The sequence below is a fragment of the Oryctolagus cuniculus genome, chromosome 7 (assembly GCF_964237555.1).
Source record: "Oryctolagus cuniculus chromosome 7, mOryCun1.1, whole genome shotgun sequence".
Taxonomy (NCBI): domain Eukaryota; kingdom Metazoa; phylum Chordata; class Mammalia; order Lagomorpha; family Leporidae; genus Oryctolagus; species Oryctolagus cuniculus.
Genome location: NC_091438.1, coordinates 163,993,767 through 164,018,299, shown reverse-complemented (window position 1 = coordinate 164,018,299; position 24,533 = coordinate 163,993,767). Strand labels below are relative to the sequence as shown.

Genomic DNA, 24,533 nt, shown 5'->3' with positions numbered 1-24,533 from the left:
GCACGCAGCGGGGCGGCCCTGGCGGCGCGGCCGAGGCGGGAACGCCCCTCGGGCCTCCGCTGACTGAATCTCCGGGGCGCGGGGCCAGTGCCCGCTCGGCGGCGGCCGCGGGAGGACCCGTTCCCCTCACGGGCGGACGCCGCCGTCCAGTCAGGGTCCAGGCAGGACGCGGCGGGAGCCCGCGCACAGCTAGTGACCCACGTCCCGCCAGCGCGACGGAGCCCGCGACGCCGCCATCCCGCGTGGGCGCGGGCTCGTGTCCGGCCGTGCCAGCGCCGGTCCCGCTGCCTGCTCCTGGGGGAGCAGCGCGAGGTGGCCAGTGCTGGCCGCTGGGCTCTGGGCGTGAGCTAGCCGCTGGACGGACACCTCCTCTCAAATAAACCTTAAAAAGTAGTGCCGCGGCCTTAGGTCCCACTGCGCACCTGCAGGGGGGGACAAGGCGCAAACCCGCCTGTTCTCGTTCCCGGAGATGGCGGGGAGGGGCCCCGGGGTCTTCCTGCCTCCCCGAGAGCGCTGAGCTCGCGTACCCGCGACCCCGCGGCTTCCCTCGCGAAAACCGCATTGTCCTCTCCTCCCCCCAAGCCGGCCCGGGTCACCGAGCAGCCTGGACACAGGGAGAGACAGCCCCGGTCGTACTTGGCATTTATTTACTTTTGAAACAGGTCTGCCCGCCGCGCCCCGGCTGCTTCATTTAGACGAAAGCAGCCAGGGCACCCAGTTAGCAGGGCGCTCGCTGCCACAGCTAAGTGCGTCACTAACATCACGTGTTCCCTAGAAAGCACTGAATACTGAAGTAGGTGACGTATAAAAGTCCAGAAATACGATGTGTTTGGTATAAAGCAAATTAATTTGGCTCTCATGTAGACAGCAGTGTATCTTCGAGTTTCACCACGTGGGAAGACCCTGGCTGTGGCCCAGGTTGGAGCCAACAGCCCCTCAGGCAGGTCCAGTCACACCTCGGGAGCGGCCAACGAGAGCAGAGGACGAGACTGAGGCAGGGACGGCTCTCAGCTGCCGGACCCCGAGCAGGCCGCAGCTTCCGCGGACGCGGTGGGTCCCAAGGGCTGACAGCCGAGAGGAAGCAGGAGCTGAGCCGTGGGTGCCTGACCCGGAGGGTGCACGCCTGGCTCCCGACTCGGAAAGGAGGGGAACGGGCTCGCGCGTGTGTGCCTCGGGGAAGGAATGCAGCGCTTCGTCCAGCGTCGGTCAACGGCAAGACAAGTGGACTCTGCCTGCGCCCTGCTCACGCTTCGCGGCGCAGGCAGCAGCGGAACGCCGAGGCCTTGGGAAGCATCGCGGACAGATGTGAGAGGCGGTGTCTAGACAGCCCAGGTGTCACGGCGGGGACTTGAAAGGCACTACGAAGCAGGGCTCTACTTCGCTGATACTCTGTACAGGTTTTTTTTCTTAATAAAGTGTTTGATCCCTTTGTTTTTCTCAAGTGAGAGACACATTTTGGATTGCGCGAGATTTTCCTGTTTTCCAGGCAGGCAGGTGACTGGCGACACGGGCCTGCAACCGTCAGAACTGGCTTTTGAGAAGCTTCTATGCGCTCCGTCAGCGGGCGCGTTTGGAAGCCGGAGCTCTGCACCTCTCCCAGCACCGCTATCCGCAAGCAGCTGGCCCGGCCTGGGGGGCTCTCCACGCTCTTTGCTGGTTTACAAAAGGCACAGACAATGACCACGGACACAGGAGGCTTGGAACCCAACATGAGCAATGACCGGTGCCAATGTCCCTACACACACCTGTGACATTCCAGTGAGAAGTCTGTGAGTGTACTGGGCACAGTTAATGTCAAAAGCATCATGTCTGTAGCAGGAAACGAATGGCGAGGCCAGGCCTTGCGTTTTGGCTCTTGGTGGAGGGCTGGCCTCGAAATGCCACGACAGCGGTGGCCCAGAGCTGACTCGGGCGTGGTGGGCGTGTGAACACCAGCAAGGGCAGTTTCTGCAACCGTTGTGCGGCAGGAAAAGTCTCAAAAGCATTTACAGGAAATTGCCTCATTAGCTAATAATTTAGAAAATCTTCATGCTGTTGCTGGCCCACAAAGTCAGACAATTGAAACTAGGCTGGGAGGGAGGGGCAGCTTCCCCGCAGAAACCAGGCGCCTGCGCCCGGCACGGACTCGGACACATCTAGAAGGCCCTGCCACTGACCCAGCAGACACGGCCCCTTCTCTGCGCACGTCCCGCTGCCAGCAGCAGGCCCGGCAGCTCCATCCTCCAGGCCAGGCGACCACAGCTGGGCCTCACCGATCAGTGCAGCATCTCGCCACACTGGCCACCCTCAGCCATTTGCTTTGGGGGAAAGGGGAAGAAACAGCAAAGAAAAAGAACCCTGGGGACAGTCACAGGACACACCCTCACAGTGCGGGAGAGCTGGCGCCACCTGGCAGGCGCCTGGCCGCTCGGGGCCAGAGCTCGGCTCAGGCTCACGGCCTCGCCCGACCATCGCGAGGGCACACCTTTTCAAGTAGGGAGGACGTAGTGAGTGGGAATTATTGCTCTTTTGCTTCTGAGATTTTATCTCTGGGAGGGGCTGTTTTCCCAGTGAGACGTCAACTGGAAAACCCGTGTACTGCTGATGGGGGCCAGGGGCTGGGAGAACAGGGAGGGCAAGTGGGACTCGGCGGACAGCGGGTGCTCAGGCTCCAGATCCGGGCCATGACGGGGCCAGCAATGGGCGTGCCCAGTCAAACCCGCCAGATACCAGAGAAGTGACGCAGCGAAGTGCTTACAGCTGCAGCTGGCCTGGGGGGAGACCGACTGCTCCCCGGGCTTCCCGAGCCCTGAGGTCCATGAGGAGAGGGAGGGGCGGCTTGGGGCGAGCCGGGCCAGCAGGAGGTCTGCTGGACATGTTCTCGTTCGGAAGCACAGCGTCCGTCTCCTGTGTGCCACTGACACCGGTGCCAATGTCCCCATACGGAACTGTGCGGCCACAGGTTTTATGGGAGATCCCTGCAGGCCCCCCAGGAACCCTCAGCTGCCAGCCTCACACTCACAGGCGTCCAGAAAGAACAGGGAGTCTCCCCTGCCCGAGCCGAACCTGAGAGGTCTGTCCTCAATCTCGGGCCAGAACCAGCCCAAGCGAAGCCTGGCCTCTGGTCAAAGGCAGGGCCCCTCAGTCGGCGGGAAGGGGCTCAGAGCAGCAGATATTGCAAGAGGTGGGCCCCCGTGTGCACCCTCCGGAGGACCTCCCCTGAGGGCTGGCACCGCAGGCGGGGATGGGTGATGTCCCCGGGAGCCTGGGTCACGGGGAGAAGCACTGGCACCTGCCCTTGGAGGCAGGAGACCCTGGTCCCGGCCCCCTCCCTCCACTGTCGGCTCTGTGTCCTCTCGGGGGGTGGACAGATCCATGCCCAGGTGGGAGGCACTTGGACTGGTCCAGCACAGCAGCTGGTGGGTGAAGCTGCAGCCTTCTCCGCGGAGGGCCCGGCAGCCTCAGGCCTGTAGGCTGGTCTGAGGAAGTCGAGGTCTCCTCATGGGTACTAGGCAGGTGGAGCTCGCACTGGCACTGGAACCGGCCTGGCCCTGGCTGGCCTTGGTGGCCACACATGCGGGAACGGGGGCCTGGCCCATGGCAGCCAGGACGTGTGTTTGGCAGGGAGCCAGACCACCTGGCTCTGGCATTAGCTCAGCTTGGCTGATGGCGGACGCTGGGCTCTGCCCAGGAAGCCGACGCCTGGAAACCTTCAACTTGAGTTCCAGACAGATGAGTGAAAAACCAAGACGGGAGCAGGCAACAGCCCCCCCCCCCCCCTGCGACCCGGCCAGGACCCCTGGATGTGGGCTCGGCCACACCTGGCTGCGGAGGGCTGCTGTCAGCGAGGAGCAAGGTGGTGCTGCTAACCTCGTGGCCTCGCTCAGTGGTACTGTCCGGGGTCCGTGGGGACCAGCGGCTCGGTGCTGTCCTCTGGGGCCTGGCTGGCAGCTGCAGCCAGGCTCTGCATGGCCTCCTGCTGGTACTGCCTAGCCTTGTTGTAGAGTAAGACACCGACTGTCACCAAGATGGTGCCGATGGCTGATAGGCTGGTGATGCGGTTGCCAAAAACGATGATACTCAGCCAGATGGACAGGGCGTGCTTCACGGTGCTGGCAACACTGCCGCGACACAGGGCGCAAAGTGGGGACAGGACGCTCAGACTCAGGCTCGCGCTGGGCCCCCGGCCGCAGTGCCTGGCCAGGACCATGTGACCGCCGCACGGCCGTGCCTGGCTGAGGGGGGCTATGCCCCAGGGGGCCATGGCGGGGAGACCACCGGAGGGTTCCAGAGCTGTAGGGGCCCGCCCACTCCCTGTTTTTTGTCGTGAGGGGCGAAGGGCTAGGGGCAGGGCGAAGCACAGCTATCGCCAGGGACGAGAGCCAGACGCCACTCAACCGCGGAGCTGCTCGTCTGCCCTGCAGACCTGGACGCCCTGTGTGTGGGCGTCCTCGGCTCACCTGAAGGTCACAGGGGAGATCTTGCCCATGAGGGCGTACGCCGTGACGCTCTGCAGGTGGAACAGCACGCCGTCCATCAGCAGCAGCAACACGACGTCCTGGCTGTAGCTGAAGCTCTTCCCGCTCCTCCCGATCACAGGCACGTCCTGCGGCCAGAACAGGGGGAGGCTGTGCGGGCTGGGCGCTCCCTGCACACCACCCACAGAGACGGCGAGGGGCACGTCCTGTGGCCAGAACAGGGGGAGGCTGTGCGGGCCTGGGCGCTCCCTGCACGCCACCCACAGAGACGGCGAAGGGCACGTCCTGCGGCCAGAACAGGGGGAGGCTGTGCGGGCCTGGGCGCTCCCTGCACACCACCCACAGAGACGGCGAGGGGCACGTCCAGCCACAGGCTGGGCAAGGCTGACAATGTCATTTGGTCTGCCCCTGCCAAGGCACCGAGGCGGGACTCAGTGCAGTAATCGACAGTGTGCTAATTTCTAAGTTATAGTTCTGAACGGTTCCCTAGTGGTGGGGTCACTGGCAGAGGAAGGCTCCCCAGCCCTGCGCGAAGTGGACACAGCATGGCTCCCCTCAACACAGCCTTCCAGGTGGGAGCCTGAACTACACCAATCAAGACTGCCAGAACCCACAGACACCTGCCATCAAAAACCACAACAGGAGAGCACCTCCCCCCACAGGACAGGTCTTGTCAAACACAAACAAAGCAAGCGACGGCAAAGCCCTGCAGGAGCCGAGCGCTGTGCCCGGCTGTGAGATTCGAGCAACTGGAGACCCCCGCGGGGCAGCACCCCCCGCCCCGAGGCGCTTGCACACCCACGTCCACAGCAGCTTTGTTCATGAAGAGCCAGAATGTGGAGGCCGCCCAGACGGCTAAGGGATGGATGGCGGACACCACGGGGCCATCCACGCCACGCAGTGCCATTCAGCCGCAGAGAGGCGGGCAGTTCCGGCACACGCCCCAGCCAGGACGGGCCTCAGACACGGCGTGCAAGGGAAGTGAGCCGGACCCAGGACAGGTGCCGCTCCCTGACACGGGGCTCCAGGGGCCAGACTGGGGGGGCCAGCAGCACACTGCTTCAGCTCTGCGGGATGAGGGTGCGCTGGGCCAGCAGCTGAGGCCCTGCTGGCGACACGGAGCGCCAGGCTCCTGGCTTCACCGGACAGAAGTCCTGGCCGCTGCGGGTGTTTGGGGGAGGGCATCAGCAGATGGAAGAGCTGTTTTTTCTCCCTCGCTCCCTGTCACTGTGTCTTTCAAATACATAAAATACATCTTTAAAAAACTAAAAAAATATGGAGAGTGAGAGAGGGATGCACAGTGTGGCTGCATCCGATGCTGCTCACACTCAGAAGTGTCCTCTGGGGCTGGCGTTGCGGCTGGGCAGGTTAGTCACACCGACAGAGCCGACATCCAGTATGTGTCCCAGTTTAACCCCGCTGCTCCACTGCCGATCCAGCTCCCTGCTAATGCGCTCGGGAAAGCAGCAGAGGATGGCCCAGTGCTGGGGCCCTGCACCCACGTGGGAGACCTGGAAGAAGCTCCTGGCTTCAGTCTGGCCCAGCCCTGGCTGCTGTGGTCATTTAGGGGAGTGCATGAGCGGACAGAGGATCTCTCTCTCTCTCTCTCTGTCTGTCTCTGTCTCTCCCTCCCTCTAACTATGCTTTTCAAAGAAATAAGAATAAAATGTTTCACATGGTAAAAAGATTTAAACATGAATAATCTTTCAATGAAAACTGCAATTTCAAAAATGTACCCCAGAAAAACACTCTCATCTGCAAAAGATCAACAGGTTTCCTGGTCTGTGTACACGAGAGGAAAAGCAAAACCAAATCTTCCCGGGGGTCAGGGTGGGCTGCAGGCCCCAGGCCAGGCCACCCTCACACCTGGACAGGACAGCTGCTGCCATGCAAACAAGTCAGCAGCGCTGACACAGCACCCGGCCGTCCGCGAGACCGCATGCTGCCTCCCTTTCGCTCCTGGACTGCTGAGAGAAACAGCTGCCGGGGCCTGAGGCGGCCGCCTGAGAGACGCACCATGAGGAAGATCCAGGCTGGGATCAGCAGAGCCACGGCCGCGGCGCTGGTGTAGAACTGCAGCTCCGGGGCCCTGCGGGGACAGGAGATGCTCCACCAGGCCCGTGCAGGGGGCCAGGCTCCGGCCTAGGACTTCCCAGCACACGCATCTGAGGGTGCACACAGGCCCGAGACCTGCTGTCTCCCGGGACAGTGAGGACCTCCACGGCGACCAGAGGCCAGGCGGGCGTGTGGTGGCACAGTGAAGCTGCCTGCGGCACGTCCACACCCCACACCAGGTGCTCGGACCAGTCCTGGGTCCAGCACTGGGCTCCACAGCTTCCCGCTGACATGCATGCTGGCTGGCAACAGGTGCCCAGGAACCACGTGGGGACCTGGGCGGGGCTCCTGGCTTCACGGTGGCTGGGCCCACCTGCTGCAAACGTCTGGGGAGTGACCCAGCAGACGGCTTCTGTCTTAAGTCACATAAATGAATAAAATGAAAAGGCAATCACACACCCAGGCAGCAACAGGACAGGAAGAGGGTGGCTTCCCCACATTCTGACAAAGTCCTTCTAATGTCCACCCGAGCCCAAGTGGGGCCCGCGTCAGTCTGTGGGGCCCCTGGATCTGACTGGCCTGGAGCTGGAGAGCCCGCCCACGCACGATACTCACGAGAACCTGTACTTGTCCCCGCTCAGGAGCTTTTTTGAGAAAACGTTCTGCAAACTACAAGAAAGAACAGGAGAGGTGAAGGGTGAACAAGCTAGGACGGCACGGTGAACGCACATGGCGTCCGGCCCTCGCCGACCACAGCGCTGCCCCCACTCAGCGGACAGCACGCCGACCACAGCGCTGCCCCCACTCAGCGGACAGCACGCCGACCACAGCGCTGCCCCCACTCAGCGGACAGCACGCCGACCACAGCGCTGCCCTCACTCAGCGGACAGCGCACCGACCACAGCACTGCCCTCACTCAGTGGACAGCGCACCGACCACAGCACTGCCCCCACTCAGCGGACAGCGCACTCCCTGAGGCCAGGCACTGTGGTGAGGTTCTTGCCCGAGGTGCTCAGCTCTTTGGCATCACAGGACCCTAAAGTCCCCGCTCTGAGCACTTCACAAAACCCTAATTTGGTTTTTTTTGAAAAGCCTTTATTTGAAAGGTGGGGCGGGGGCATCTTTCATCTGCTGGTTTATTCCCTAAATGGCCACAATAGCCAGGGCTGGGCCGAGCCCAAGTCAGGAGCCGAGAACTCCATCAGGGTCTCCTACGTGGTGCAGGGGCCCAAGTGCTGGGCCGCCTCCCACTGCTTTCCGAGCTCTTGGCAGGGAGCTGCATTGACAGTGGAGCAGCCGGGCCGGCGCCGCGGCTCACTAGGCTAATCCTCCGCCTTGCGGCGCCGGCACACCGGGTTCTAGTCCCGGTCGGGGCGCCGGATTCTGTCCCGGTTGCCCCTCTTCCAGGCCAGCTCTCTGCTGTGGCCCGGGAGTGCAGTGGAGGATGGCCCTGCACCCCATGGGAGACCAGGAGAAGCACCTGGGTCCTGCCATCGGATCAGCACGGTGTGCCGGCCACGGCGGCCATTGGAGAGTGAACCAACGGCAAAGGAAGACCTTTCTCTCTGTCTCTCTCTCTCTCTCACTGTCCACTCTGCCTGTCAAAAAAAGAAAAAAAAAAAAAAAAAAAGCGGAGCAGCTGGGACTTGAAGCAGTGCTCACGTGTGCTGCCCCAGCAGCGTCCAGGCAGGAGCTGTGCCACGGCGCCACGGCGCAGGCCTGCAAAGCCCCACGTTGAAGAAAAGGGGTCTAAAGTCAGCAGCCACCATGGCCGGCACCCGGGTACCCAGGTGTGTGACTGACACAGAGCTGCCTCCCCGAAGGCCTCGATAAACACAAACAGGCAAGACCCAGCACAGGACAAACCGCGGGAGACGGCCAGAGGCCGGTGAGAACGTGAAACAAGCGGCAGGCGCTGTGGCTCAGCGCCGGCTTGGGCGGCCGGGCGGCCAGGAGCCACGCCAGCGCCGCTCCGAGGCCCAGCCTCCTGCTCACGTCCTTGGGCAGGCACAGGATGCCCGGCCACCGCCCGGAGGCCCAGACGGAGCTCTGGGCCGCTGGCGTCAGCACGGCCCAGCCCTGGCTGGTGCAGCCATCTGGGGAGTGAGCGAGCCATCAGATGGAAGATGTCTCTGCGGCACTGTGCCTTTCAAACAAAATAAATCTAAAAAAACTGTTTGCAAAAGCAGCAGCACGCGACACAGCACGCAGCCCGAGCAGCGCCAGGAGACGCGTGAGGAGGCGCCGCTGCTCTGGGCTCCGCGGCAGCTCTGGCGCCGTGGGGCGGCAGGCAAGCCGCGGCCTGCGACCCTGCCATGCTTATGGGCCCGGCTCATGTGCCCGCTGCTCCACTTCCATCCAGCTCCCTGCTGTGGCCGGGAAGGCAGGGGAAGACGGCCCAGGCCTGGCCCCTGCACCTGCGTGGGAGACCCGGACGGCGTTCAGCCCCTGGCTTCGGCTGGCCCACCTCTGGCCGTCGCATCCACCTGGGGACTCGTTCACACAGGGATCCCAGAGCCGGCCGCGGACGAGGGGCCGTCACGGACACCACGCCACGCAGCAAGTCCAGAGCAAAGCGAGCACACGGACGGGCCGGGAGGCAGCCAGGCTACGTGTCAGGAACTACAGACGCAGAGAAGGCGAAAGGCACGCTGCAGTGCCGGACCCGAGGGCCATTCCGTGTCCCCGAGCGGCGTCAGGCCGCCGAGCTGGCTGCACGCCGCAGAACGGGCGTCCGTGGCGACCGCACGCGGGAGCTGGGCCCCTCCCCGTTCCTTTCTCAAAACAGTGCGGCTGAGAAGTGATGGCAATTCTTAGAGACCAGCTCGTTGGCTCAGCTGTGGACTCGGGGCCCCAGCAGGGTTCCCTGGACCAACCTAAATCTAACAGAGACGCGACACTGGCCTCTCCTGCCCGCGGCACGGCGCCGTCCCCTGGTCTTCTTCATGGCCACGATGCAGGGAAAAGCCGCCAGGATGCCCACAGCCCAGGGAGAGCCCCTGGCTGCAGCTGAAGCGCCCCCTGGTGATCCCGAGCTGGAACAGCCACACCGACGGGCATGGGCGGCAGGGTGTTCCAGGGCTCGCGTGTCTCTGATGAGCGACTTCGCAGCACGACCACGTGGTCGAATTCCGGCTTGTTTCTGAGCGAAAGCTATGCTGGGGCACTGAGGGAACCTGGCTTTGGATCAGGGAGGTGGCTCTGGGCTGGCCTCAGACGACACAGACGGAGCAGCGTCTCACAAGCACCCCCACGGACGCCCACACTCTGCCACTCACCAGTCCATGATGTTGGTGGACAATGCAGCCGAAAAGCCCAGGACATTGAAGCTGATCTCGGTGGCTGTGCAGAGCGCCAGCCCTCCCATGACCGGGATGAGGGCGAGGTTGACCAGCAGCCCTGAGGAGAGCGCAACACACGGTGAGCAGGTGCAGCGCCCTGGAGCACCGCGGCCGGCAGGGCTCTCAGAACCAGCACCGGCAACTGCTTGGTGCAGAGCGCAGAGCAGGCAAACGCCAGCTCCTGTCGGCAGGCACGCCCGCCACCTCCCTGCGCCGGGGGCCTTGCAAGGACCGCAGCGACCAGACACGTGCTGGCCCTCACGGCGCCTGGGCGTGCAGGTGAAGAGGGTGAGTGACCGGTGTCCAGGCAGCTGTGAGAAAGAGACCCTGAGGGCCTGGCACGGGGCTGGGGGCTCCACCACACTGCCCACTGTTAGGATGGGTCTACAGCGCAGCGGTTAAGGCGCTGCTTGGGGGGCCTGCGCCCGCAGCAGAGTGCCCGGCCCTGTACCTGACTCCAGCCTCCTGCTGAAGCCCACCCTGGGAGGGTAGTGTAACTCAGTACTAGGGCCCCTGCCACCCACAAGGCTCCCAAGATCCTGGCTGCAGCCTAGCACGGCCCTGGGTGTTGCAGGCATTTGGGGAGTAAACCAGTGGGTGAAGATGTCTCTCAATTAAAAAATCCATTCAGGGAACTGGCACCATGGCACAGTGGGTTAAGCCATGGCCCCCAGTGCCGGCATCCCATGTGGGCATTGGTTCGAGTCCTGGCTGCTCCCCCCATGTGTGTCCTCTGCACACATGGGAGGTCCAGAGGAAGCTCCTGGCTCCTGGTCAGCCCAGCCCAAGTCATTGGGACATTTGGGGAGTAACCAGTGGATGAGGTCTCTCGTCTCTCTCCTTCTCTAACTCTGCCTTTCAGACAAATACATCTTCCAGGGGCAGGTGTCTGGCCAGCGGTTAGATCGCGGCCTTGGCTCCACCTCCAGCGCCACTTCCGACCCCGCCTCCGCCTGGGGCTCGCCGGGGGGCGCGGGGCCTGGCTCAAGGACTTGGGTCGCTGCTGTCCCTCTGGGAGACGTGGAGCTCCAGGCGTCCAGCTTTGGCCCAGCTCTGGCTGCTGCAGGAATTTCGGGGGCGCACCACAAGTGAGAGACCTCTCTGTCTTTCTGCCTCTCAAATTAAGAAAGAATTCCTCAATGCATCAGCAGTCGCGTTTCCTGTGCATGGTGGTTCCGGGAGCGGGCACCAGGCGATTCTGGGCCCACACTCAGCCGGCCTTGAGATCCGCGTCAGTGAGGGCGTGAGCACACGGTGTTCGCAGAGTGGACCAAGCTGAGGCCTCAGGCCAGAGCAGGGCCCCCGGCCCCGACTCCGCGCCTCGCTCACAGGACCTGAGCTGAGGATGGGGACTGCTCTGCCGTGGACCCAGCACGCACGCCGGCCTCCGCCCCGGCTGGCCCTCAGCTCCTGGACGCTCACTACAGAATGGGCGTGCGGAACCTGCGGCCACTTCAACGCCACGGGGATCCTGCTTGACTCTGGTGCAGGGCTGGGGCCCGGGCGCCACCGACACTGGGGGTCTCAGCCAAGGCCTCGGGGATGGTGCCGCACACCAGAGCCACCTGCTGGAGTCCCCTGGGCTCTCAAGTCCTGCGCCTCAGTTTTCCCCAGCGGGGAGATTCCTGACTGACCCCAGAGAGCTGCTTTGTCAGACATGTCCACCACAGCTGGAAGCCAAATCAAGACGTTCAGTGCTGGAGTCGTTCCTTCTGTGGGGCCGAAGCCGCTGCTGCACGCAGCAGGACTCGCTGCCTCGGCAGGGCGAGGAGGGCTCTGGACGCTGGCCCGGGGCGGCCGGGCTCTCCCACCTCCCTCCCCTCCCCTCCTCTCCCCCCCTCCCCTCCCCCCTCACCTGTGTACTCGCCCAGAATCATGCGGGACATGATCACGGTGAAGATGGGGGCGGAGCTCTTCACGGTTTCCGCAAACGAAACGGCCACGTTTTTCAGGCTGACCAAACCCAGGACGACGGTTGCAAACCTGCAAATAAGCAGGAAGCACCGTCGGGTGAACGAGCCAAGCAAGCAGCCGCTGGGGACAGGGCCCCAGAGGGTCAGCTCCAGCAGGCGGCCACGCCGGCCTCTCCCCTCCGCACCCTCACCCACACGGGCTCCTGGGCTTGGGCCCAGAGCTCAGGGTGAGGCCTGCGAGGTGCTGGCCGGCCCCCGAGGCCCAGGCATTGCCAGGGGAAGCAGGCACGCCCCCCACAAACCACGGCTAAATTTGCTTCCAGGGCAGCTCCAGAAAGAACTCGACAAAACCAAATTCCTTCGGTGCCTGGAACCTGGGCGCCCTCCTGAGTCCCCGGAGCCTGCGCTGCCCTCGTGGTAACCGCGAAGCTGCCTCCCGCACGGGAGGAAGTCCCGCCAGCCGCGGCCGCAGACGCCTCACCTCATGAGGCCCACGAAGAGCATGGTGGTGATGAAGTTGGGGGGGTAGGAGAGCCGGGCCTTGTGCTGGTACAGACAGCAGGGGACGAAGACCTTGACACAGCCAATGAAGGTCGTGGACAGCATCTGCACGGCGCCTGCAGGGAGGCGCAGACCTGGGTGCAGAGGGGTCCCGGCCACGCCCTCGGCCGCCCAGGGCCCACGCCCTCCCCCCAGGGCCCACGCCTTCCCCCCAGGGCCCCCAGGCCCCCCAGGGCCCGCCTTACCCAGCATGCTGGGCTCGCCCTCCCCCCAGGCCCCCCAGCCCCCCGCCCCCCAGCCCGCCTTACCCAGCATGCTGGGCTCGCCCTCCAGCAGGGACAGGATGTACTTGTTGAGGAAGAGGGTGCAGAAGCTGAGGAAGAACCACAGCGTGAGGTAGAGCAGGGCCCGCGAGTCCCACACGCCCAGGTCCGACTCGATGACGGTGGTCTCGGTGATGGTGATGGTCAGCAGGTTCTCCGCAGGGCTGCCCTCGGCCCTGGCAAACGCCACCTTCTCGCCCCGATGGCCGAGCAGAGAGCCCCAGCTGAGCAGGGACTGCCTCTTCTCCCCGCCGCCAGGAGCCGTCTCCTCCGGCGCGGAGGGTTTCGTGGAAGAAGCCATGCAGGCGCCGCAGCTGGGGACGCTTCTGTCTCAAGGACGGGCAGCACGGCCGGGCGTGAGCACGCACGACGCAGGCGAGGGGGCGGGGGTCCCAGCTGCCACCGACATGGCCTCGGAAAGTGCCTCTCGCCAGCAGAGCGCAGACATGGAACCCGAACACTAAGAAAAGGAAACACGTCACTTATTTTGAATATTTAATGTCTTTAACAGTTTTATTCACCAATTTAAAATGACTTTAAAATACCAGGTGGAGCTGAGTCTCACTGCTGGACTTCCGGCGGGTTCATGGGCCCCCGAGACGGAACCAGGGCCAGCTCCTGGTCTGCCCATCCGAGGCAGCGCACACCCAGGGCTCCCAGAGCCTTGGTCACTTCACGATCAACACAAACCTCTGGCTCGTCCTGCCTCCCGCAGGGCAGCACCCAGAGCCTCCGGCCTCCACCGGGGCCCGGGCCGTCTCTGCCACTGGGTCCTAAGCTGTCACAACGGGCTCCTGGCACCAGCGAAGGGCCCTGGAGAGAACAGGTGCTCAGGCCCTGCAGGCTCTCCCTGCGCCCTCAACTAGACGTTTTGTGCGTCTGATCCCGCGACGCCCGTGTCAGACGGGCACTTTCTACCCCATCCGTGGAGTCTGTCTGTCTGTCACCGGATCTTCCACTTCCGGACACCGTATCTGGTCTCACTTCTAACCATCCTGTTTTTCCCTAATCTTGCTCTTTCCTTTCGCTCTGTGTGTGTGTGTGTGTGTGTGTTTAATTATATACCTACTTGTTTGAAAGACAGAGTCGGAATGCCTTGTGCTGGTTCATTTCCCAAATGCCAGCAACAGCTGGGCCTGCGCCAGGCTGAAATCAAGCCCCAAACTCCACGTGGGTCTCCCCCAAGGGTGGCAGGGACCCAACCACTCGAGCCGTCACTGTCTGCCTCCCAGGGTGCAGCTTGCCAGGAAGACAGAGTTGGGAGCAGCGTGAGCTCAAACCCAGGCACAACGCCGTGTGCTGCCCACCTGCTCACCAAAGACCCACCCCTGCTAAACTCAGCTCACGTATGGGATTCCAGAGGCCCCTGGGCTGGGCTGACACCAGACGGGCTTGCGGCAGCCACCTGGTTACCTGGAGGTGAACACGCAGAAGAGACCACTGCCAGGGTGGGGAGCCCACAGGGGCGCCCGCGGCCGGCCTCGGTCACTGCTGAGGAGCTGAGCGCCCACGGCGGGTGCCTGGCCCCGCCTTGCTTCTCTCAGCTCCCACCCCTTCACGGCCACCAGCTCTCCAGACTGGACCTGTGTGCACGCCCCCTGGCCTGTCCACGCCGGAAAGCCTGTGTCCAAAACCCTCTTCCTGCTCCCACTCTGGCTTCTGCCGACCCTGCAAGGCCGAGGGGACGGCTCGGGTGACCGGGCCAGGGTTTCCAAAACATGGGTTCTGGGCTTGATTTCAGCCTGACGCAGGCCCAGCTGTGTCAGCCTTTGGGAAATGAACCTGGGCAGGCCTGGGCTGGGTGCCTGGTGCCTGGCTCCTGGCTTGGCCTGGCCTTGTCTGTCAGGCATCTGGGGGGTGAGCCACCTCCCTTTGTTAAATCCCAGCCCAGCTCCCTCTTGCCAGATCAGACTCCTCCCAACCTTCATCTGGGAGTCCACAAGCCAGGCAGAGCTGCCGGCAGCAGTGGGAGCGCCCACCCCGCCCGCTGTGCCGGCCCCTGCACGGCCAGGGCCGCAGCCTCTCCCCGCAGGTGTCCCACTAAGGAGCAGGCCACGGCCATCCCTGCCCCAACACCTGCTCACCGGTCTCAGCCAGCACCAGCCCTGCCCTCCACACGGCCCGGTGCTGCTGGGCGCCCGTGCTGTCTCTGTGGAAACGCCCGGGCACGGACGCACACGCATCCGACTCCGTGACTGCTCAGCTGCCGCCCCCAAGCCAAATCCCGGCCTGCGGTCAGGCCCACGGGGGTCCTGCTTCCCCCTTGCGCTCACGGCTCCCACAGGCCACCGCGCCACGACAGGGGCACGGCCACCCCAGGAGGCAGAGCCTACCCTCCCCGCAGGCCAGCGACCTCCGGCTGCACAGAACCCTGGGGACGCAGGCACACGGAGGGCGCCGAGCTCCACCGGTGAGGCGTGGATGCCGGATGCCGGCCAAGTTGAGTTACTTCCCGGCCTCTTTGCTACTCAGGGGCAGCCGGGCAGAAAGCCACTCTGCTGGGACCGCCCCGGCAGCACCCACGGTTTGTGCCTGTCACAGGCTGTCCTGGTCGAACACCCGCCGGCACCAGCTGGACGTTCTCCAAAGTCACCCTGGGGAAGGGGAGCTGAGAGCTCGAGGGGCCGCGCCCACCGACGTCTGTGCCGAGGTGGCGTCCAGTGCGGCCTTCTCAGGAGTAAACAAAACCAACCAGGCGCAACCCCGGCCTCTCCCACCAGGAGGAAGGAGTTAGGGAAGCTCTGGGCCCACAGCCCACGGAGGCAGCGCAGGGTAGGGCGAGACGCAGGCCTTGTGTCCCCAGGAGTGCGCGACTCCCGGGGCGCACACCCCTGCCTTTCTGACGCACCCTGGAGGGAGAGGAGGCCCCTCCCCACGGCAGGGGGGCCGTGAGGCTGAGGACGGCACTCGGTGGTGTTAGGGCCACTCACCGTGCGCCCCGGTGGAGACGCCAGCTGTCAGCCAGGGTTCCTGGGAAACTCAGGCTGTGACAAAGCAGAGGCTCAGGGCAGGCGGGGAGGCCGAGCCCCCTCTGGGCGCCTCTCCCAGCACCTGGGGCTCACAGGCCCCGCCCCTCCGCTGCTCCGGGACATCCCAACCCCACCAGTCCTGCTGCTGACGGCCCCGTCCTCGCCATCCAGGGCCAGCCCAGGTCACTTCATCAGCATAGCCCCAGGGTGACGAGTACGGAGGCCGCCCCTCACCCAGGAGGCCCTGGGACCTGCACCAGGCCGCCCCTCACTCAGGAGGCCCTGGGACCTGCACCAGGCCCTGTTGGGGGCAGCACCTCCCAGGCCCGGCAGCTCCCACGTCGGCCACCTCGGTGTCGCGCACCTCAGCCAAGCCTGGTGCTGCTTCAGACAGGATGCAAGGGGGCAGGGGGCCAGCACTTCTGGAAGACCTGGCTCTGCTCCCTGGGCTGCTAGCGGTGCCCAGGTGCCCCCGCACACTTGGACCCTGCAGCAGGAGTGGGGGTGCAGGGCGGCAGCCGAGCCCTGGAGGCCAGGGGTCTGGGATGTGGGTTGGGGTAGGGACGCAGCCAACTGGTGACACAGGAGGGACGGGGGAGTGGCCCTCTGCTGCCCCCCGAGCCCACCCCTTTTCCTCTGTGCAGGGGGCTGAGCACTGGGGGGGGCTTGGCCTGAGCCAAGCACACACCTTCCCTTGCAGCCACTGTGCCTGGGGGGAGACAACGGGGGGGGTGCTGCAGGGCCAGCCCCTCCCCAGCTCCTGTCCTGCTCAAGGCCCACCCCCACCACTCTCCTCAGACATCTGCTCTGCAATGCCAGAGCCCACGAGGGACCACGGGGTGTGGGAGGGCCGCGCTGTGGCTCGGCGGATTAACCTGCCGCCTGCAGGGGCGGGGCGGGAGGGGCGGGCGCTGTGCAATCAGAGTCCCAACTGGTCCCAGTCCACTCAGTTTGCGGAGGACAGTGGCCCGTGTGCCCGGCCCCTGCACCCGCGTGGTTGGCCCAAGTGGATTTCCAGGCTCCTGGCCCAGGCCTGACCGGTGCAGCCACCTGGGGAGTGAGCCTGCAGACGGAGGATCTCGCTATCTCTAATTCTGCCTTTTAAATAAATAAATCTTCAATTCAAAAAAGACGCAACTTCAGATGGCCATGGCGCCAGTGCCAAGTGACCACTGGCCCCGGGGCGTCCCCAGGGCTGGACCATGAGCTGCCTGCCCTGTCCAGCACTGCTCAGGCAGCCAGGGCAGACACACGTGGCCCAGGGGCTGCACCATGGCCACGCTGTTGTCACCATGCCCAGAGAGGGCCCGGGAGAGCTGCACATACCAGGTGGACGCTCGCCTCCTGGTCACACACCGTCCGCCCAATGTGTGCCGAGAGTGAGGAAGATGGGGCAGAGCTCGGCAGGGCCCCCCACTGAGAGGAGCCGGGCCCTGCCCGAACGCGCGGGAGCCACGTCTGTGTCTGCTGTCTACAAACTAAGAAGTCACGGGGTCCCTCTCCTTCCCACGGGCCCGCCAGTCACACCTGGGCTGCTGCCACGCACCTGCTGCCCACAAGAGGTGGGAAAGGGAGACAAACAGCAGAGCTGGCCACGGAGCAAGCAGTGGACAGAAACCCGGGGCTGGGGCCTGGACAGCCGAGCTGCTGCGGCTGGGCCCAGGGCTGAGGACAGAGGGCAGAGCCTGCGGCTGGGCCCAGGGCAGAGGGCAGAGGACAGAGCCTGTGGCTGGGCCCAGGGCTGAGGGCAGAGGACAGAGGACAGAGCGCAGAGCCTGTGGCTGGGCCCAGGGCTGAGGGCAGAGGGCAGAGGGCAAAGCCCGCGGCTGGGCCCAGGGCAGAGGGCAGAGGACAGAGCCCGTGGCTGGGCCCAGGGCAGAGGGCAGAGGACAGAGCTCGTGGCTGGGCCCAGGGCAGAGGGCAGAGGACAGAGCCCGTGGCTGGGCCCAGGGCTGAGGGCAGAGGACAGAGCCTGTGGCTGGGCCCAGGGCTGAGGGCAGAGGGCAGAGGGCAAAGCCCGCGGCTGGGCCCAGGGCAGAGGGCAGAGGACAGAGCCTGTGGCTGGGCCCAGGGCAGAGGGCAGAGCCCGCGGCTGGGCCCAGGGCAGAGGGCAGAGGACAGAGCCTGCGGCTGGGCCCAGGGCAGAGGACAGAGGACAGAGCCCGCGGCTGGGCCCAGGGCAGAGGACAGAGCCCGCGGCTGGGCCCAGGGCTGAGGGCAGAGCACCCACCCACTAGGAAGGTGCAGTCCGCACAGACAGCCCGGAAGGCCCCCAGGAGCTGAGAGCGGGCAGCAGAAACAGAACCTCAGCGGAGGGGCCGGCGCCGTGGCGCAGTGGTTAATCCTCCGCCCGCAGCGCCGGCATCCCATATGGGCACTGGTTCTAGTCCAGGCTGCTCCTCTTCCAATCCAGCTCTCTGCTGTGGCCTGGGAAGGCATTAAAAGATGGCCAAGTCCTTGGGCCCCTGCGCCCGCGTGGGAGATCGGGAAGAAGCTCCTGGCTCCTGATCTGCCCAGCTCCGGGAGTGAACCAGCAGACAGAAGACCTTTCTCCCTGTCTCTCCCTCTCACTGTACTCTACCTCTCAAATAAGTAAATAAAATCTTAAAAAAAAAAAAAAAAAAAAAAAAAAAGAAAGAACCTCACTGGGGCCTGTAGCCTCGTCCTGGGCCGCAGCGAGGGGTCCCGGCTTTCCCAAAACGTGGGGGAGGCACCTAGCACTCCCCTGAGAGCCGGAGGTGGCGCCCGGCCAGCAAGTCTGGGTGACAGAGCTGAACAGGGCCCCTGCATGAGGTCCCTCCCCAGGGAGGCCGCAAGTCCTCCCGGGACCCAGGATCACGACTGAGGGGCAGGTCAGTCCTGCAGACCAGAGGAAGCCGCAGGCGCTCAGAGCTGGGAATCGTGACACGCGCCGGCCTCTGCTCGGCCTGGAGCTTCTCCCACGCATGTCCTCTACCCCAAAGGGACACCTGGCAGACGCCATCGCCATCAATCAGAGCTAAACCCACCACCGTGAGGACGTGGTGACTGCGCACGGGGAGGGGCGTGGCCTGGAGATGTCCCGCCCCAGACAGAGCAGAGGGGCTGGGGGGGGGCAGCATGGAGGCTGGCAGCAGCACCTTCTAACAGGTCTGGCATCTCTCACTTGCTGAAAAACCAAAAATCCTTAAACCAGTAGGGACAGGAAAACCGGTCTCCAACACAGAGCCCTGGGGCAGGCACTGCTGCACACCGGCATGGCCTACCAGTCTCCGGTTCGAGACCCGGCTCTGCCTGCGATGCCCGCGTCCTGCAGACGAGCACCCAGGAGGCAGCGGATCACGGCGCGAACGCTTGGGCCCCTGCAACCCGGGCGGGAGACCTGGGTGGTGCTCTGGGGAGTTGAGCCAGCGGAAGGAAGACCTCTCTCTGCCTTTCAAGTAAACAGACAGAAATTTAAAATAAGTAAAAGGGAACACAAGTGCAGGAATCAAACAACACAGTGCACTAAAGCGAGAAGCAAAAAGCACTCAACTCGCTAAGCTTGGACCCGGGCAGGGGACAGCGTCGCCGTGGGCCGTGAGGCCGGTGACGTCATCTGTGCGGCCCTGCCAAGGCACATGGGATGATTGTGTACGGCCCACGAGCGACGCTATAAACACCACTGTGCGCGGTGTCATCGGCTAGGAATTCTGAATTGTGCAAGCAAAGACAAGCAGATAACGGGAACCAGACTTCTTTTTAAGTATTTAGTTTATTGGAAAGACAGAGACAGACAAGAGCCCTAACTTCCTTTCACTGATTCACTCCACAATGCAACAGCTGGGCTGGGCCAGGCCGCGTCCAGGAGCCCGGGACTCCCTCTGGGTCTCCGTGGAGGGCAGGGACCCAAGTCGGCCGGGCCCTGAGCCCGGGACTCCCTCTGGGTCTCCGTGGAGGGCAGGGACCCAAGTCGGCGGGGCCCTGAGCCCGGGACTCCGGTGTGGGATGTGGACGTCCCGGCAGCATCTGGCCACGCCCCCATCTGTTAGAGAGGGGACGGGAGCGGGTCAGGGCCTGCAGAGACAGCAGGGCACGGAGCCCCGGGACGCAGCCTGGGGGCCGGCAGACGCCTCAGCACGACTCCAGCTGCGGCGGGGGCGTGGGCACTCATCGTGCCCCCCAGCCCGCAGGCGTCAGAAGGACCCAGGCCTGGACGCCGACACCAGAGCCCCGGAGCCCCACGGGCTGGCTGGGCTCCCGGGGACTTCACCTTCTGTCAGTCACGCGGTCCCCGTGCCTGGGGCGACACGCGTGCTCCCGTCTTCCCACGCTCCCCAGCCATCGGGACCACGGCTCCCACGGTGCAGTTCTCAAGGCCCCAAACACACGACTTTGACTGTGGTTACTTGTGCCCTGAGGGGCGGGGCCAGCTAGATGCCCCTCTCCAGTGGGACGGCTCGCACTCCTGGGACACACAGCTGAGACCAGGGCGGGCAGCGGCAATGCACTGGGAGAGAGGGGGACACAGGAGCCGCCCCCAGGGCAGGGGAGCCCCGTCACCACGCAGGGGGCAGCGTAAGAGGACAGAGCACGTGAGGACAGCAAAGGGGAGGAGCCCGGTGAACAAGGCAGGGGGCAAAGGTCGGCTCCAGCCTCGCCCCACCCCACCCCACCCGGCAGTGCTGGGAACCACGGCGCGGCCAGCGGTGCTCGGGGCCGAGACAGAATCCGGGCCCAGAAACACGGCTACCGCGGATTACAGAGGAAGACAGGCCTGCCCAGCACCCAGCTCGCACCCGGACGGCACCAGGCTGGGGAAAACAGAGAGGTGGCCCCGACAGACGGCGCCTGCACGCGCAGTCCCGCGACCCCCCCCCCCGCCCCCGCAGGACACCTGCGCCCTCCTGAATCTGGGGGTGGAAGCCTGACCGACCGAGCTTTTCAAACAAGGGTAAAACGGACAAAGCTGGGTAAGTTCAGGAATTTTTCCAAATAAAAAAACTATCTGAGAGCGGGAACGTGCACACCTGCTGGTCCGGGCTCCAAATCCCTACAGCAGCCAGGGCCGCACCGAGGCTGAAGCCGGGCACCTCACCTGTCGCTGCCGCCACCCAGGAAGCGGGAGCTCACGGCAGACAGGCCGGGACTCAACACCACTCGCACGGGATGCCGGTGACACAGCAGAGTGACAGAGACAGAGACATCCTCTACCTCCAGGGTCACTGCCCGGATGCCAGCAACAGCTGGGACTCCATCCAGGTCCCCCACGTGGGGGCAGGGAGCCGGGCCTCAGAGGGGCGAGGGCAGACGGGGGTGGGGGCAGGGAGCCGGGCCTCAGAGGGGCGAGGGCAGGGAGCCGGGCCTCAGAGGGGCGAGGGCAGACGGGGGTGGGGGCAGGGAGCCGGGCCTCAGAGGGGCGTGGGCTCTTCCCCAGGCCCCCTGACCTGCCGGACCACAGTGCTCACTCTGCCGTTCAAATACACCGGAAAGGAAGTTGTAAACGCGAGACTGTGAAGGGACGGAGCCGCCGCACCCACGCACCCAGGGCTGAGCTCCGTGGAGCGGTGGCTTCAGTCCTGCAGCCCGGGAGGGCCCGAGGGCCTGGGCCCCTGCCACCTCCCAGGACCCGCGTGGAGTCTGGGCTCCTGCCTCTGTCCTGGCCCAGCCCTGGCCGCTGTGGCCACTCAGGCGATGAACCGGCAGATGGAAGAACTCCCGACCGCTTCACACCCGGAACCAGCCGGCGCAGGCGCAGACGAGGAGCGGAGCGGCGGGGCTGTGCGGCTGCCCACGGCTGGGCCCCATGTGCACGGTCGTGGTCTCCGGGGGTCAGCTCAGCCGGGCACCCTGGGCTTACGGCCGGGCTGTGGTCTCACCCGAGGGTCCAGCTGGGGCTGGGGGCCTGCTGGACAAAGGCCTGTCTGTTGCCCACCCCGAGGCGGCGTTCACCAACGGGGAAAAGGCGGGAGAGAGCAGCCCTCAGAGGCCAAGCCCCGCTGCCCTCTGGGGAGCCCCCGCTCCGGGGTGTGGGTGCCCACTTCACAGTGGGGCCTGGGGCGCCCAACCAAGGCGGCCTCCCCCGCTGCAGCCAGCTTACCGGAGTCAGAGCACGGCGAGCCGGCTTCTCGCTCTGGCCACAGCGAGGCAGCCGCACAGGCACCCCAGTGCCGCCTGGGGCTGCGGCCTCGCACCCTGGGGCCCCATCTGAGCTGCACCCTCTTCTGACCCAGCCCCTGCTGACACACCCGGGCTCACCCACGGAGCCAGGCTGAGGTCCAGGGTTTGCCCGGGCCCAGCCCCGGCTGCAGTGGCACCTGGGGAGTGACCGGCGAAGAAGCAGCTCTGTCCCCTGCTCTCCAGTGAGCACTAACCAGAGAGCGCGTCTGACGGCGGGCGGAGACCCAGTGGGCACCAGGACCCCGCAGGGCCGCGACGAACAGACGGCTCGGAGCCCTGCGGAAGGCCCCAGCCGCCAGGCATCCCCAGCAGCTGACACACAAGGTGGACGAGGCCGCCGGACCAGGCGCCTCCGACTCACCGGCCCTGCCGGGCCAGCTCCCCCCAGCCCGGGCCACTGCAGTCGCGCTCAGTCCAGGGTGGGTGCCGGCAGCCTCACCTGCGTGGGCACGGAACCTGCCCCAGGCTGTGACCAGGCCCCGGCCAGGGCCAGCGCGGGCTCCCCGCCCCCGGGCTTTGTGACACCGGGAGGCGCTGGGAGGGGTCAGGCTGCCCCCTGCTGCCCCGGGGAATGAACCAGTGGTGGGAGAGCGCTCTGCCCTTCACATAAACACGTATGGACGAACGTGTCCTCGGCGCCGGAACCACAGCCCCCCGCGGGCAAGCACGCGGGCCGCCCCCTGCCCAGCACCAGCAGCCCCAGCAGCCCCCGACTCCCGGCCGGGACCGCCGCAGGCGCCCGGGCAAAGCCCGCAGCAGAGGCGGCCTGCGCGCGCCCCCCTCGCGGACACCGCCCAGGCCCACGCGCGGACACGCGGGGGTGTCGACACGGCTGTCTGCGGACTCGCGGGGCCCGAGCCCGCGCAGCACTCCGGCCCCGCACCGGGAACGCACGGGCCGAGCCGCCCCGCGCGCCGAGACCCCGATGCCGGCCCGGGCGCCCCCCGCGCGGCCCCCACGACTCGCGACGGCACTGACCTGCGAGCCGGCCCGCGTCTCCGTGAGGGGCCCCGCGCGCCGCGGGCCAGAGCCCGGGACGCCGTCCGACGCGCTAGGCTGAGGGCGAGCCCCCGCGGCCGAGCCCCCGGCCGCCTGCGCGCGGCGAGCGCCCGGGTCCGGGCGGGTCCCTCGGCCTCCCCGAAGCCCGGCCTGGCCCCGCCGGGGCGCCCATGGTCGGGCCGCGGGCCGCCGACGTGGCGACGGCGCTGGGCGCCAGGGCAGCGGGGATCTGCGCGCGGCGGGAGCGGCGTGCGCCCTCTGTGGCCGGGGGCGGAAGTGACGCACCGGAAGCCGCGGCGGCTGCGGTGCGTCCGGGCCAGCGCTGCTGAGCCACAGCGCCCCCCCACGGCCGCCCCGTGGACGCTCCGGACTGTTCCATCGTGGCAGGGGCGGGGGGGACATTGCTCCCTACACCCACTCCGTGGACGCTCCGGACGTTCCATCAGGGCGAAAGCCCCCCCATGGCCGACCAGTGGCACGCTCCAGACTGTTCCATCAGGGCCGGGAAGGGGGGCACAGCGGCAGCGCACCCTCCACGGCCGCCCCGCGGCACGCTCCGGACAGTCCCATCAGGGCCGGGACCGGGGTCGGAGCATAACAGCGCCCCCCGCAAGCCCGTCCCGTGGCACGCTCCGGGCCGTCCCATCGCGACACAGCGGGGGTCAGGCCGTCCTGCAGGGGCACCAACGTCAGCAGCGGCGCAGCTTTGGGCTGAGACAACGGAAAACCCGCCAGAGAGCCCTCAGCGGGTGGAAGACGAGGGCGCGCACTGCCCGGCCTCCCCGAGCACAGGGCCACGCCCCTTGGCACGCTGATTGGACGATCGGGGGCGCTCCGCCCAAAGGCGGAGCCTCGGTGCGCCTGGGCCAGAGTTGGCGCTGCGCCCTGCTGTTTCCGCGGGGCTCACCACTTCCTCCTGGGAGGAGGGGTGCAGGACCGGAGGGAGGGGTCCTCTAGAGCCGGCCCCTAGGACGAGGGTGGCGTGGGAAGGAGCCGAGGTGGACCCCGCAGGGCTGGCTGCTGACAAACGGATTCAGCTCGGAAACCTGCGCCCAGTCCAGCGCCTGCCGGGGCAGGGCCTTTGAGGCTGTTGCGATGAGTGGGGCTCTGCGGCCGGGGGCTGCTCCCAGCTCTGTGCCCCTCACCCCTGGGTGCCGGCCAGGAGGGAATCCCGGAGTCACAGGCAGGGGAGTTGCTGCCAGCTCTGGGCAGACAGGTGCAGTGCAGACCTGCTGGGCTCCCCCGCCCTGGGCAGCAGGTGTGGGCACTGGCAGGGGTCGCACCTCCGAGCGACCTGATGGGGTCGCTGTGCTCACCGGCAGTGGGAGCTGCTCTGTTCCTGCCGGGGTGGGGTGGACGCCGAGAGCCTGGGGCACTGCTGCACCTGCTCACCTGCACGCGTGTCCGTGTTCTCCTACACGCGTGTCTGTGCTCCCCTACATGTGTGTCTGCGCTCCCCTGCACGTCTGTGCTCCCCTACACGTGTCCGCGTTCTCCTACACGCGTCTGTGCTCCCCTACACGTGTGTCCGTGTTCTCCTACACGTGTGTCCGCGTTCTCCGACACGCGTGTCTGTGCTCCCCTGCACGTGTCTGTAGGAGGCTCAGTGGGGAAGCAGCTGGAGCCTGGGGCAGACCCCGCGACCCAGCCGAGCCTGCAGACCAGCCTGGGCAGGATACTGTGTGCACCCGTGTGTGTGCACGTGGGTACATGAAAGCCCTGGCTCTACACAGACCAGCGGGGGCGGGATCCTGTGTGTGTGCACGTGTGTGCCCGTGTAAGCCCCCAGCCCCGCTCAGCTCTGCCCAGACCAGCCAGGGCAGGATCCTAGTTCTCG

The 24,533-nt window shown here is 65.8% G+C and overlaps 1 protein-coding gene across 1 annotated transcript; it reads right to left on the bottom strand.

Annotated features, from left to right (window-relative positions):
- Positions 1 to 1,415: 1,415 nt before the first annotated feature.
- Positions 1,416 to 22,817, bottom strand: SLC35E2B (solute carrier family 35 member E2B). The gene is made up of 9 exons (XM_002723813.5): positions 22,676 to 22,817; positions 12,576 to 13,050; positions 12,248 to 12,383; positions 11,709 to 11,836; positions 9,791 to 9,911; positions 7,128 to 7,181; positions 6,474 to 6,546; positions 4,440 to 4,585; positions 1,416 to 4,100 (listed from the first exon to the last, which is right to left on the bottom strand). Exons 2-9 carry the CDS (start codon positions 12,889 to 12,891, stop codon positions 3,863 to 3,865), a joined length of 1,212 nt encoding a protein of 403 aa, XP_002723859.1. The 5' UTR covers positions 12,892 to 13,050; positions 22,676 to 22,817; the 3' UTR covers positions 1,416 to 3,862.
- Positions 22,818 to 24,533: the final 1,716 nt, after the last annotated feature.